This window comes from Empidonax traillii, unplaced genomic scaffold (assembly GCF_003031625.1).
Source record: "Empidonax traillii isolate 1590-97213 ecotype Southwest subspecies unplaced genomic scaffold, ASM303162v1 scaffold257:size1394852, whole genome shotgun sequence".
In the NCBI taxonomy this organism is placed as follows: Eukaryota; Metazoa; Chordata; class Aves; order Passeriformes; family Tyrannidae; genus Empidonax; species Empidonax traillii.
In genome coordinates this window covers 1,192,239-1,207,094 of record NW_020955450.1, presented here as the reverse complement: position 1 = coordinate 1,207,094, position 14,856 = coordinate 1,192,239, and the positions used below count along the sequence as shown (strand labels likewise).

The following is a 14,856-nucleotide window of genomic DNA, read 5'->3' as shown; positions in this document are numbered from 1 at the left end:
GGATTTCAGGAACATAAAAGCAGCACAGCAAACAACAGTAAGGCCAGTATCAGTCATGATAACAGCAAGTGTTACACACTTTATAAACAAGAAACAGAAACCATTACATAAAAAAGTAAAAACCCCCAAAAACCTTAATTGTAAGAATGAAAGAAATCAATATATTATGGTATGCTGAAACTTTCTTCTGAAATGCAGTTTAAATATAACCTGGGTCTCTTTTATATGCACCTCTGCAAAATATACCTCAGGTGAGAGAAAAATTGACATGTTCTCTTTTTTTTTGCCAGGCAGTCACAATTAAGAAGTAAATATATGTCCATGTGGTCACTTTGCACTACAGTGTTGCTGGTTAATAGCAATGAATAGCATTCACTGTTTTCACACTTCTCTCAAAGTTTTAATGGTGGTATTGCAGATGAATCTCAGCTCAGTCTGTCATTCTACTTTACTTAATGAACTTGAAGTTTTAGTTTAGAGACAACCTGAATTCAAGTGGATGCTTGGAAATTTTTATTTTTTAATTAAAACTCTCTGCACAATTAAGACTCAGGACACTGAGCTTGAGTTCAACAGTTAAAAGCCTGTAACATGCACTACAAGCAAACACAGCCTAGGTGCATAAGCACTTGGCCAGCTACTTCCAAACAGAAAATAGCCATGCCAAGCTCATGCAGTAAGCAAGCAAGAGCAGAAAACCTGACATATGATCCCGTTATTGTATAATAAATCATCGTAGCACTTATGTCAGTAGTTCAACATAAAAGATTTATTATGAAGGCAGGTTTGCACTCTACAGCAATTTCACCCTTCAAAAAAGAAAACCCTAGAGCTCAGCTTTTCCATCTGTCTTACAGAGAAAAGACTCAAGACTTAAAATCCTGCCTATGGAACGTATTTTGAAAGTAGTGATTCAGTTCCTTGAAGGGCAAAAAAACATCAAATAACAAACCTCCCAAAAGGGGTAAGTGGGCTTTCCTAGAAAGCAATCTTCCGATTTCTAGCTTGAGACATAGCAAGGCTGAGCAACCTCTTAGGCCTGTTATTCAGACTTACCACACAAACAGGAAGGCTAAGTAAGAAATCACAGAATGATCTGGGTTGGAAGGGACCTTAAAGATCATCTCATTTCAAGCCCCTCTAGGTGCCAACCTTCGTACTGATCTAGCTTTTGATTATCAACTTTAAACAGTTACTTCATTGCATAACTTCAGCATAACAAAAAAGCTTTCTAGGCTTTCATAAAACACATCTACTCTTTACAGTACTAGTTTCAAACAACGAGAAAAATGCATATTAATAACATTACATTCCACCCGGTGAAGTAGAAGAAAGTGGAAAAATCTTTGGAAAGGCATACATACCAGAAACTGCAGGAGTTAATCCAAATGAGGAAAAAGAAGTAGAATTCTGTTCAGAGGTATTAATCCTTGCATCCACATTCCAAGCAGCTGTGGAGGAAGGGGAGAAAAAAATTAAAAGAACTTCACACACTGATGGCAATGTTGAAAAAGTTATTTAATTATGAATTAAGTCAGAAAAACAGTGGACATTCCAGCTGTGATAACATTTCACACAATTGAGGACATTAATCAGTGCTGATAGAGATAAGACTTCAGGAACACACAGCTTGGAATAATTTCCAGGTTTTCCAAGATCACCTTCCCTTTACAGCCTTTTCTATTAATAAACTTCTTACAGAGGAGAAGCAGATTGTGTTTTGAACACTACTCTATTATTCTTCCCATTATCACAACCATTAAGTTATTGAAAAGCACATGTAGATGAAACACAGCTTGGAGAAAACATTTATATATATGTTACAGAACAGAACCAAATTCAGAATAATTTTTGACAAATAGGAGATACTGTTTAAAAATGAACACATACATGACTGTTAAATGTAAGGCAGAAAATAAACAGAAATAACCAGTGGCACTACTGTGTCAAAAGGAACACCTGGTTATAATATGATTCTAAATAAAAACTGCTAGTGTTCTTTATTTTGAATCACATTTATTTAATTGGGGGGGATGCACTAAAAACTGGACAGGTATTCCAGATGTTGTCCAAAAGATGGACAATCACTATCCCTAATCTACTGGCTCTTGTGTTAATACATCCCAGAATACTGTTGGTATTGGTACTTTGCTGCTAGGACCTATAGCAGGCTCATGTCCAGCTTGGTGTCCTGCAGGACTCCTTATCCACAGAGCTCCTCTCCACACAGTCTCCAGCCAGGATTGCTTCCAACCCAAGGTTCAGCACTTCACATTTGTCCTCACTGAACTTCCTCGGGTTCCTGTTGACCCATTACTTCATTGGGTTTAGGTTCTTCTGGATGGTACCCCTGATCTCGGCTGTATCAACTGATTCCCCTGTTCCCACTCAAGTTTGGTGTAAGCTAGAAATCTGATGTAAAGGGCACTCTGTTGCCTCTTTCAGGTCACTTATAAAGACAATAAACAGGGCAGTTTAAGTACAGCCCTGTGATATCCCCCTTGTTACCAGCCTCAAGGGAGAGTAGGACTTAGAACCATTACCTTTGAGCCTGACCAGTTTTTCAACCATTGTTACTTTGATACAACAATATTGTGAGAGACAGTGTTGAAAGTATTAGTCAAGTCACCATAAAAGATTTCCACTGCTCTCCCCTCACCCACAAAATTAGTCATTTTACCAGAAGTAAATCAGCCTGGTCAGACATGATGTATTCTCAGTAACAAAACCAAGAAAAAGATGGTCACAGTATCCAAGAACTGCCTTATGAGAATATACAGCAGAAAATAACTAACCAGAACATGAAAAAAGCCCTTTGCTTCTACTTGGCAACAGTAAAGCTTCCAATGACATTTCAGGCCCAGCCCTCAACCCCATTTCAAGATATACCAGAGAAATCAAAAAAGGTCTAGCCTTGTGCTGGTTATGGCTAGGGTAGGGCTGTGTTTTGGATTTGGGCTGAAAAGAGGGTTGATAATATAGTGATGTTTTTGTCATTGCTGAGCAAGGCTTACACGGAGTCAAGGCCTTTTCTGCCTCTTGTACCACTGGCAGCAAGGAGGCTGAGCACTGTCTTCCCAACAAGAAGTTGGGAAGAGACACAGCTGGGACAGCTGACCTCAACTGGCCAAAGGGTTATTCCATACCATATGGCATCATGCTCAGTCTATAAAGCAGGGGGAAGTAGGAGGAAGAGAGGGACATTTGGGTTGATGCCATTTGTCTGCCCAAATACCCATTATGTGCGATGGGGCCCTGCTATCCTGGAGATGGACAAACACCTGCTCATGGGAAGTAGAGAATTATTTCCTTGCTTTGCCTGCATGTGAAGCTTTTGCTTTCCTTGTTAAACTGTCTTTATCTCAACCCACGAGTTTTCCAGCTTTTACCCTTCTGATTCTCTCCCCCATCCCACTGGTGGGCACAAGCATCTGAGTGGGGCTTGGTTACTGGCTGGGATTAAGCCATGACAAGATTAAAGCAACACTGCTGAATTCAAAGGAACACTGCTTTCCAAAAGAGATGAGAATTACTTAGACTGAACAGCAGGAAGGGGCAAATTACAGCATTTACTAATAATTTGGAGATTGTCCAGAGAGAAATCAAAAAATCTCTTCTCCATTATTACTATGGACAGCACAAGTGATAAAGGCAGAAAATTGTACTGAACACTAAAAAACAGTTTCTAATGTGAAAAACAGTGTAATACTAAATGTCACAAAAGCTGAACAATCTTTATGCCTGGAGCCTAAACAAACACCTGCCAAAACCAAACACAGTTGATTTGATCATGTTGGATCAACAGAACAGACTTATGACCTGGGATTTAAGACATTCTTTAAAAGAACTTACACTTCAAAATGGAACAATTTTATCTCAAAAACGATTTTATCTCGGATAAACTCAAAAAACCTAGTTTAACTGTACACAGAGCCATAGATGGATGCTAAGTCATCAGAACTTACAGTAAACAGAAATTGTTCAGCTCACATTTGACTAGACCTTGCCAAGATTTTTTTTAATATATAAGCATAAAGATATTTCAGAGATCCATTCCTACAAAATATATTTATGTAAAAATGTTTACCTGAAGCAACTTTATTCAGAACAGCTTACCGATAGGAGTGAACAAAGAACGGTCTTTCCAGGGCCTGCTCACCAGGCCTACACCCCAGTCCTTTCCATTTCCATTAGCATCTCCAGTGTCCTGGCCCCAAGCCAACGTCTCAGTCTTCCTCTTCCCAGCTGCAGTTGAAGGAACAGATGTCCATTTCTCCTCCCCTACACCAATCTGTGAGATTTTTACAGACTTCTCATTCCAGCTTCCTCCATTTACTGTATGGCTTTCACTCAATCCAGGAGAAACTTAGACACAAGAATAATGAAAGCATTATTTAAAATAAGAACTGGGTGAAGAATTAAAATATCACTTACATGCACACTTACTTGTTAAAAAAAAACCCAACACCAAAAGACAAATGAACGGCAGCTTTGCTACACCAGTGTGATACAGACGAGCTGCTGCTCTGTCTCAGTTGATTTTCCAGTTCAGATGATATGCACCATCTGTCTACTAACTTGAAGAGTAAGGAACAAACAGCACCAACTGCACTCTCTTTCCTCACCCCTTTCTTTATAGGGCTGGTATATTGGTGAACCATTGCCTCTAGATTAAAAAAAGGCCAAGTAATTTCTCTTAGAGTATGATGATGATTTGTGGAAAATCCTATTCACTAAACAGAGAATATTTTTGGTTTCATAATTGTGTACAGCAGTTATCCAAGCAGGAACTAGAAGAAATTACCAAGTATTAGAAAATATTTACCAAACACCACACAGGATTTACAAAAAGCATAGTTGTCATATTGACCACAGAGTCCACCATGGTTAGAGTTAAAAATCACAGTAACACTCTCAAAATAATTTATAAGTAACATATTTTATGTTATACTAAGATAAAAGACCACAAGACTCCAACAGTCTACTGCGATGAGAAATTACTAGCCATGACAAGTTTAATGTATACTTTGAGAGAAGTCAGCAGGACATTGAGATAAAGATCCTTATAAAACATTTCTAAATTTATGTCCCTATACAATATAAGGGCTAGTGCGCACAGTCTCACCTCCTATATATCACAAACCTTTCTCAAAGGGCTTTGTATATCAAAACCCCTCTCCCTTTTTATATATGCAGTGTACACAACAGAAAAACTGCTCCTTTACAAACAATTAAGAAATATGTGCATATTGCAAGTGTAACACTTAAACACATGGGCCAATACCTCATGTGTAAGTCAGTATTATCTGCCAACAAAAACTACAGACCAAGCATTTTATTTCTCAAATGAAATCATAGCTCAGGCAGCATGGACATGCCAAATTCAAGGCGGCCTCACTGAGAAACTATTGATTAGGTGAGATATGCCTAGATTTTCCCAGATAAATCAATTCCAAACACAGTAATCTGTAACGTCATCATTGCTGTACACCCAAACATTGATACCAAAACACTGTCCATTCTCCACAGCACTAGCACTGCTCCTGCCAGTCAACTTCATCAGTGGGTAATATGAAGTCCCGGGGAAAGGCAACAACAAAAATGCCAAAGAGACAGAAACCAAACTGATAGAAAACCCCTTTTGGAACCTTGTGAAAAGGTACCTGAGGTCTTGAAGGACGAGCTTGATTATTCTGTATTTATTATACTACTCTTTACCTTCTACATGACCATGTTTTTACAGAATCACAGAAAACTCAAGATTGAAAGAGATTTCTCAAAGCCACCTAGTTCCACCTTCTGCTCAAAGCACAGCTAACTTCAAAATTATACCATATTATTCAAGTTCTGGTTGCCATAAAGGCTGATAGTTCAAAGCATCTATAGGAAATCTCATTAAGAGCTTTTTTCCTCATGGCCTGTCAGAATTTCCTTTTACTGAAACTTGATTATTGCCTCCTGTCCTCCCATTATGTATCTCTGAAGAATATAGCTCCTTCTGTGTGATGGTACAGGAAGTTTGCATGTGAAGTAAAGCTCTCAAACAAGGGCAGAAAGGGATTCACTTTCTGGATTGAGTGCTTTTAATAATTCATTTGACTTTTTTAACTACACTAACTACTTTTCATTAAAACACCGCCACTAATGTTGGTTATGAATAAGAAACAACTATGTTAACTTCACTACGCCAAACTAATTCACTTTAAGTATTACTATAGCAGTATCTCTTACTAGAAAACTGCTAAGATTCACTAGTCAATGACAGTTTAAAAATAGCCAAATACTTTGTGTATGACATATGTCATGTAAATTTATAGGCATATACTTATATTTAAGAACTTTAAAAAAGAATGTATTTATGCATCTCAAAAGAGTATGTAAAGAACTGAGTAAGTAGTGCAAACAATCTGAAACAACGGAAAACTCTGCAATAATCAGGATCTGTGAGCTCTTGGCAGTTATCTATACTAAGTTTTTCTTTGAGCAAATAGTCAATTCGTTAACGTGAAAAAGAGAGTAAGTCTGAAAAGCCAGCATAGCGGATTTTTCAGTGGAGCTTGAAAATAAGCTTTAGTGTTCTGCAAGTAACAATTTTTATAGTAGGTAATTTGTCTGAAAATTCTAGATATTGAATCCTATTTCCTCATGTAACAGAGACTGTTTTCAACCTGTTAAAAGGTAACTGCAACTTTGAGATATAATATTTATATATTACATTTGCAGAGCCAAAGAGCCAGCTATATAATAGAAAGTTCCATGTCAGTAACTGCACAAAGTCCTGCACCAACAACTGGTGTTTTCCACTTCTGTAAAACACTTCTCCAGTTACTTATGATGCTCAATAATGAAAACTTTTTACCTTGTGGAATTGATGACTCTGCCTTGGCAGGTTTAGAGCTGCTAATCTGTGCATTAGAAACTGTATCACCTGATTAAGAAGTAAGAGGAAACAAAGTTAGATGAAGCTTTTTCAAACACCACCACCTGTAAAAATCTTCTTAAAGAGTATCCATTATTTTAGGAAACATATTAATATCTCAAAGTAAATGAAGACACTTCCAGAAAATTAAGGAATAAAATTAAAATGTTCTATTATAATGTATTTATTAATTGTGCTTATTTTGCAGATAGAGTGAACCCAAACCGACTTTGCACCCATAAGAACCTTAGGTAATTTCCTCATGAGTAAAGAGCAAAAATCTAAACCAGAGCCTGTTATTTTCAAGATAGGGGTGGCTCTAAGTATTTCTCACCTTTAACTATTTCTTTCTAACTCACCATGAAAACACTAGATACTGTTGAATTATTTGCAGATTAGTTTGGTACAAAGTGATACATAAGAACATTATACATAAAGGACTCTGGCTAGAGAGGTTACAGTAACAGTTATGTTTCACCACAGTGCAAAGAGACAATTGGAACTACCATTTCTTAAAACTCTCTGTAAATGCACAGGGAAAAAACAGGAAACAATTGATCTAGTCCTCAGGGCAAAAATTATGCTCTCAGTCAAGATGCAAACAAGTGTCAATAAAACACCAGGGTGAGGCATACAAATTTCAATAAATTGTTACAAGGTATCAGACAGTTGCTAGGCTCAGTCTTTTTGTCACTGAACATCAAATTTCATCTAATTAAAGAACCAATTTCTCAGTTGCAGCCAAGTATGAATTCCTGTGCCTACACATGATTTAAACCAGCCCATGCAACCCTCTGTAACAGCAGCCGCCATATCTATTGAATTCTTAGCTATAATAATTGATTACTAAATCTCAGCCAGATGTGCCTCACCATTATGAACAGCTTTAGTACAGGGTACTACTAAATCTACTTTGGAAAAAATGCCTACACGTTAAGCAGTGAATGATCTTTAAAGAGAACTTCACAGGCATAACTCTCCCACAAGGAAGCACTCAAAAAGTTAAGGAGCTGGTGCTGCCTGCAGCAGTGCTGAGGATGCCTTTGAAGTTCCAGGAAACATAAAGGGCAGAGTCAGCAGAGCACAAGTGAAGGAACAGGGATATATGCCTGCACAGCTGTGCAGCTACCGACAGAGCAACAGTGCGGATAGAGGCCAGTGTCTTAGCCACTTACTCCAGAACATTCTCTCTTGAGCCTCTCCAAGAATATGGCTAAAAAGGGGGAAGTTTTGCACAATGAGAAAGTACTTCTACACAGCCTGACATAATTTCCTAAAGAGGTTCACCTCCAAATATACCTGTCATACATTCAAAACAGTGTCACTATTTAAGCGTTCACATAAAGTTATCTTTCTAGGACGCATTCACAGACCTATCGACCATCATACCTTTATTTTTTCTGAGACCAACGGGCAGTGATGGTGTAGGCATCAGTTGTTCAATGGATGCAGTAACCGTATTTTCCAGCCCCTGGAGATTTGATTCTCCCGAGCCTCCGTCGGTCAGCACCTTGTCTCGTTTACGCTGCTGACGCTTCTCTCTGTTACTGATTTTTGTCTCCCAGGCTCCTAAAACATCACCCAAATGAAAACATCAAAAACTAAGCCAGAGACCAAGGGAAGAGCTTTAGTTTGTCTCATAGCAAGCTGAAGTCTGAGGGCTGACATGGCAGTCAGCTTCAACATTAGTTTGAAAAAACAAAAAAATGGCCAAAGGTAAGTTTTTCTGGATGAAATGTGATTAATACTTTGCTTCACAGAGCAAAACATAGGTAACATGAGGGCCCTACTATTCACAACTTCTCTGTTTTCATAAGTTTAACTTAGAAAAATCAGTTTAAGTCACTAAATTCTGTTGTTTCAAAGATCAGATTTCCAGATATAATATATGACTATGGAGTTATGACAAAATAAGTTTCTTTTTTTTTTTTTGGAATCAAACACAAATGAATCTTAAACAGCATTTAAGCCAAAATGTTTGCATGTTGTGTATGTTTGTGTTCAGTACCTTCATCAACTTCCTTTCCATCTAGACGAGATGTATCCTGAACCGTTTTAGCATCTCCCTTTGATTTCTTTTTTTTCTTTGACTAGAATAATAATAAACAAAACACATTATCTTAATAGTTATTTAGTGGTCACTTTTCGTAGCGATTGAGAATTCTCCCCCTCCACCCGCTGCCAAAAAAAGCAGGAATTAATCTGAAACAGATTTTCCTGAACAACCCTCTGTGAAAGACTTCTACAGCACAGAAATGGCAGGTGGGTGAAACATTACTTATGCTACAGAGCACAAAGCCTGGTGGAAGAAGCTGTGCTGGTGGCATCACAATCACAGAGGAGTAATGAGCTGTATAGCAGGCAGATCCCAGTCTGGCAAAATTTGTTTTGTGCAGAAGCAAGTATAAAGTTACACATGGAGAAATAAATAATGCTAGTGACTCTTTTATAAAAAAAGCATGAAAATTCCAGGTTGGAAATTATTTCAAAACATAAGCTGTGCTTAGAGCCCATACATAAAAGATTTTTTTTCCTCCCCAAGGTTTCATCAATTATGGCTCCCTGAATGTAAGAGCTAAGCTAAACAAATAGGAACAAATATGACTACTTCTGCAAGCAGTTTTGGTGCAACAGGTAGCAATATACAGTGTTGGCCAACAGCCAAAGAGCACAGAGGGAATTCAGCAGGTCAGCCAAAATTTTTGAGTCCTGAAGATGCACCATACCCCGTGCAAGAACGATAAAAAAATAAACTTGTCTTCTTGATCCCTAATGGTCTGGTTATTTCTAGTATTCAAGACAAAGCAAAATTGTGTGTTTTCAAACAGAATGGATGATGACATTTTAACATTCTACAGTCTCATCCACAGTCACTTCTCATATAACAATCCCTTACACTAAACACTAAAAAAACCCTCGGTAATGCAGCAAGTCACTAAAATGGAAAGAAGGGAAGAAACTATTCAAAGTGTCAAGGGATTTATAAACTCTCTGAACAGCCACAGATCAAACATTACCAAAAGCTTTCCCTCCCACAATGCAGAACAACTTAAATGACTATCTTGAAAAAATGTTCATGAAATTCACAACCCTGAAGCAGGTAAGAAATAGAGAAAGACAAAGGAGGCGTGATTTTCATTGAAAGCATATATCCCAGCACAAAAAATAACCACGCCCTTCAGGCCATAAATTATATGTACTCATATATCTACATACATGTACATAAATCGTTAATCCCACCCATTAACTTATACCATCCATCCCAAGCTACACAAAGACACATACACACAAGATCTCTTAAAACCTTAGCATGTTTATAATGTTACAAATGTAACAGATGCCTTGAGAAGCCTTACCAAATAATTAGATGCCTATATAGTCACCTGTAGTTCAAGGAAAGTCCTTGAGTATGCTTTTGACTGAAGGGTAACAATCTACTCCTGAGGCAGTCATGCTCTGCCCAGGGTCACCCAAAGGGATATAAAAAATCATCCATATAGTGGCACTCATTTAGTGCAGTTCCAGCTTCAACTTTGCATTTTAAAATTCAGATAATTTATGTTAGCAATTTTAAGGCAAAACTTGAGTTCAGCATTTAAACACCTTGCTTACTTGAAAACCTGCAAATAGTTATTCATTCAGGTTCAAATTGTGTTATGTTCTTGGGAAAAAACCCAACAAAGTCAATCAGATATGCAAAACATGGGGAACAGAAAGAGGTACCCATGAAATTTTAAGGCAAACCTACTTCATAGAAAAGTCCTTTATTTGCCAATACCAAAAAGACTTCATGTCCCACAGCAAACTAAAAGGATACAGTCTTTTAGCCAATATACTAACTGCAAAAGAAGTTATTTTAGGGCAGTCAAGTACATTTATTAAAGCCTGAAAGAGCTAAAGAAATGACAACAATCACAGAAAGGCTTGGTTTGAAAGGGACCTCAAATATCATCCAGTTAAACCTCCCTGCCATGGGCAGGGACACCTTTCACTAGACCAGGTTGCTCAATGTCCCATCCAACCTGATCTTGAACAGAGCCAGGAATGGGGCATTTACAGCTTCTCTGGGCAACCTGTTCCAATGCCCCACCACCTTCACACTACACTAATTCCTTACTGTTTATGCACAATCATTTATTTTTCCAATACTCATCAGTAGAGGTACCATGCTGCCTACAAATGATAGCATTTATGATAAGGCAAGAAGATATTAGTTCTCACAGTGCAAAAAATAAAAATGTTTTTAATGTAGCTGTTCAATCTGCATAACAAAAAGCTCACACCACACTTCAAAGCTCATATTTGTCATCAAAAATTAAGGACTCTAATGGATACATCTGGCAAAAGAAATAAGCAGGCACATGGTCTTAATCCTTTGAATAGTAGTCCCCCAATTGTTAGACCATTTACAAGGCACTTAACAATACTAACATTATGCTGCATCTCCATAGAAGCCATTGAAGAAACACAAACTTAATTTCTGTAGGCTTAGCATTGTCACATGATGAACAGAGATATCAGTGTTTAGTTGGGGGCAGGAGAGTGTTTTGCTTCACAAACATTCCATGATAAGATATGATCTCAGAAGTTAAGAAAATACTACTTTAGCTCTTTCCAACACCCATTCAGATTAGCACTATTCATAGTAAGAAATATGCCTCTTCACTCATGTAAGCAACAGGATTTTAAATTACAAATAGAGTCACTAGATACTGAAATAACATACACTAAACTTTGACATTGTCATTTTGTATCCATAACTGACCTTTTCATTCTTCTTTTCTGTCTCCACAGGCTGTTTTATATTGTCTTTACGGACAGTTTGTGTTACTTCATCTTCAGATACATCAAGGAAAGACCGTCCATTAGGCTGTGTAAATAAGAGTGTAAATAATAAAATAATTGAAGAAAGTAAATAATGCAAAGCTCAAATTACATTACTACTGAAATGCAATAATTTGTTGACTGGAAAATGCTTGTACAATTATTGAATAAAGCAGTCTGAACTGTGGAGTGGTGCTTAAAATACCTACTGCAATTCTATATTTACCAAACATAAAAATGAAAAAGGAGAGAAAACAGGTCTCCTCATTTCACCTCACTCCTACTCAACCCAGGAATTGCATATCGAAAGGTAAATTTCTGAAAGTTACCAGGTTTTTTAAGTTCTCTGCAGCTGTTCCAAAAGCAGATTCAGAACAGCTACAGTTGTAAGTGCCATAAATTATCTACTTAACACAATTACCACTTTGTAGCAATTCAGCAACAGGCTGAATTTTTAGAATTAATTTCTTCTTTAACCAAACATCTGCAATTTCTGTGTATATCTCTCACAGCTCACTTCCTTCACAAGTTAAACTTCATAGTAGAACAGAAATTAGAAGTCAAACATGAAGCATGACTAAGCACGACATCCCATTGTTCTTTCCAGACAGATTTGATTATAGGCGTTACATTAGTCTACCATTTTCCCCTCACATAATAAAGAAAAGTAAATTAGCATGTGTTACTCAATATCTAAAGTTAAAACTCTGGACAATGATTAAATCAGTCTTCACCACTACCTTTGGCAGCAGAGGCATACACCTTAGCCTATATATTCCCCATACAAAAATGTAATAATTCTAAAGTTGTTCACTTAACAAAAAGCTGTGACTGAAATTACTGTGCTAAACTGCAGAAAAGATGAGAATAAGTATACATTATACTACTGTCAGCCATGAATTTCACTGAGTGAAAAACAATTGTCAAGAATAGTAATTGACAGAGTCCACACAAATGTCACTGATTCACATTCAGAATGACTCAGATAAATTAATGGATGAAAATTAAATAATCATAAATAACTACTTCAAAGTTACTTTAATTCTGGCAATTCTTTTAAAGTTCAAGCTATATTACCTTCAGTTATTTTTGTTATTAAAAAACCAAAAGCTATTTTAACTCTGCATCACACAAGCGTAATTGCTTTCAAGTAAAACAAAAGCCATATCACAACTCAAGTGTGGCCTATTCCTTCAAACATCAGATCTGATCCTCAGTTTAACTTTTACAGGTATTTAAGTCTTGCAATGTTATATTACACTTACAACCCACCACTGGCATGATTTCACCAGTGCATAACATAGTATTGCTTACAGTAGTTAGCAAGCATACCAACTTCTTAAAAGTAACTATTAATAGAAATTGAAAGATCAGGTCACCTAACCCCTCTTCTCCTGCAACAACCAGCTCTAAACTAGAGTTCTCATATCTAAGATGAAGTACATTTCCCTTAGCATTCTGAAAATGAAGTATATTTTACAAATCTGTGTCACAGAACTCTCCCCAAAAGTTCTTCTCAACAAAGCTCACAATACTGAGTTTCACAGGAATACCAAAGACCTGATACTAAATCTTGAAAATAACTCATTGCCGAAAATCAGTTCTTGTGCCCCTCTATTTTCTTCAGATTCTGTTTAGCAGTAGAGTTAAGTATTAAATTTGATGCATCTAGTATTGGACTTGTGTCAGGAAAGTTTACAGCCAACAAACTTCTTAAATTCTGTACCTTGCTTTGCTTCTTTGCTATTACATATATAACTTAAATTAAAAAAAAACAAACCACAAACACTTTCTTAATCCCTTCCAAATATTCAGCAGCTAAAAGTTTTAAATAATTTAAAAAAGCTTCAGCTGTTTCTCTGAAGTAATAAACTTAATTCATATCCCTTAAGAACCCTCTGGAAAAATTCATCCTCATGACTGTTCAAAATGCTGTCTGATCATCTGATCATGTAAACAACAACCTCTAGAAATATGTTTAAAAACTTGCAGTTCGATACACTAAGGGAGAAATACATCCCTGAATAGTGTCCTTTTCAGTGGAAGCTTTCCACATTTATTTTCTGCCCACAGATGAATCACAGCATTTTAACCAAAATCCATGTGACCATTTTTGGATATACCAAAGACAGCAACTGAAGCGGGAAAGAAAAAAGCTTTTCTATAGTACTCAGAAATGTTTTGCTTTAAAAAGACAAACACAGCCCAAAATTTAAAACTTTATGGGTAATATATTAAACATCCACTGACAAAATTAATTAATTCAAATTGTGCAATTTATTATTTGCCATCTTTTCCCCCCCTCATCCTAAGGCCTCCAGGTATGATGCAACAAGGCAGAAATAGTGCTGTCAACAACAGCACTGATTACTGAATGCTTTTCTTGCCTGATGACCCTAAAATTCCAGTATTTAAACAAACCTTTTTTCACACAATTCATTTGAGGGTGTGAAGAGTAGAAAAGAGTAGAAAAGGTTTTGCTGAGACTGTCAAAATGAAAAATACTCTTTAAACACAGCACAGTGCAAAGGATAACTCAGTTTCACATTTCAAATAACAGTTAATGAAATTGCTTTAATCTCAGTCTTACACGGCTGTATTAGCCAAAGCCCTTAGTTACACACCATAAAGATATCTCTGCTTAGAATACCTTTGGCCAATGAAAGAATCTGTTCACTAATATTTTTGTAAGCTTCTCTTCAGAAAGAAACTAAGCAGTTTTCTCTTTGAGCCCTGTAGAACCCTATAGCTCAACTTGTGCCCTTTGATCATTAATATACACATAAACCAGTGCGGGTGTATCAGCTGAAAGTATAAAGTCTTTATACAATCTCTGACTGCAACAAGCATTAAACAGTCACAGCCCAGGAAGTTCTTTCAAGAAGATCAAGTATGAAAGTCTCTCAAATGAATGCAAATGCTTTTTCTAGATTGTGTAGCATTTACTCTCCAGGTGTACTTCAAACAGTAGGAAGTACACAGTCAATTCGGAATTTTCCACATCTACAAATAGATGGTGTGAATGGCTTTCTAAAGCTGTAGCAGAGCACAGAAGATGGTTACTCTCAAGTTTCTGTGGTGTTTTGCAGATGGCACAGAAACCATGTAAGAAC

At 37.0% G+C, this 14,856-nt stretch overlaps 1 protein-coding gene across 2 annotated transcripts in view; it reads right to left on the bottom strand.

Annotated features, from left to right (window-relative positions):
* Positions 1 to 14,856, bottom strand: part of MTDH (metadherin) — a 33,122-nt gene that overhangs the window by 14,755 nt on the left and 3,511 nt on the right. For both annotated transcript variants that reach the window (XM_027889254.1, XM_027889255.1), the window contains exons 2-7: positions 11,685 to 11,789; positions 8,928 to 9,009; positions 8,309 to 8,488; positions 6,860 to 6,928; positions 4,117 to 4,365; positions 1,365 to 1,451 (exon numbers count right to left, since the gene is read on the bottom strand). In XM_027889254.1, the coding sequence (XP_027745055.1) occupies positions 1,365 to 1,451; positions 4,117 to 4,365; positions 6,860 to 6,928; positions 8,309 to 8,488; positions 8,928 to 9,009; positions 11,685 to 11,789 (772 nt within the window). The remainder of the gene's footprint in view (positions 1 to 1,364; positions 1,452 to 4,116; positions 4,366 to 6,859; positions 6,929 to 8,308; positions 8,489 to 8,927; positions 9,010 to 11,684; positions 11,790 to 14,856) is intronic.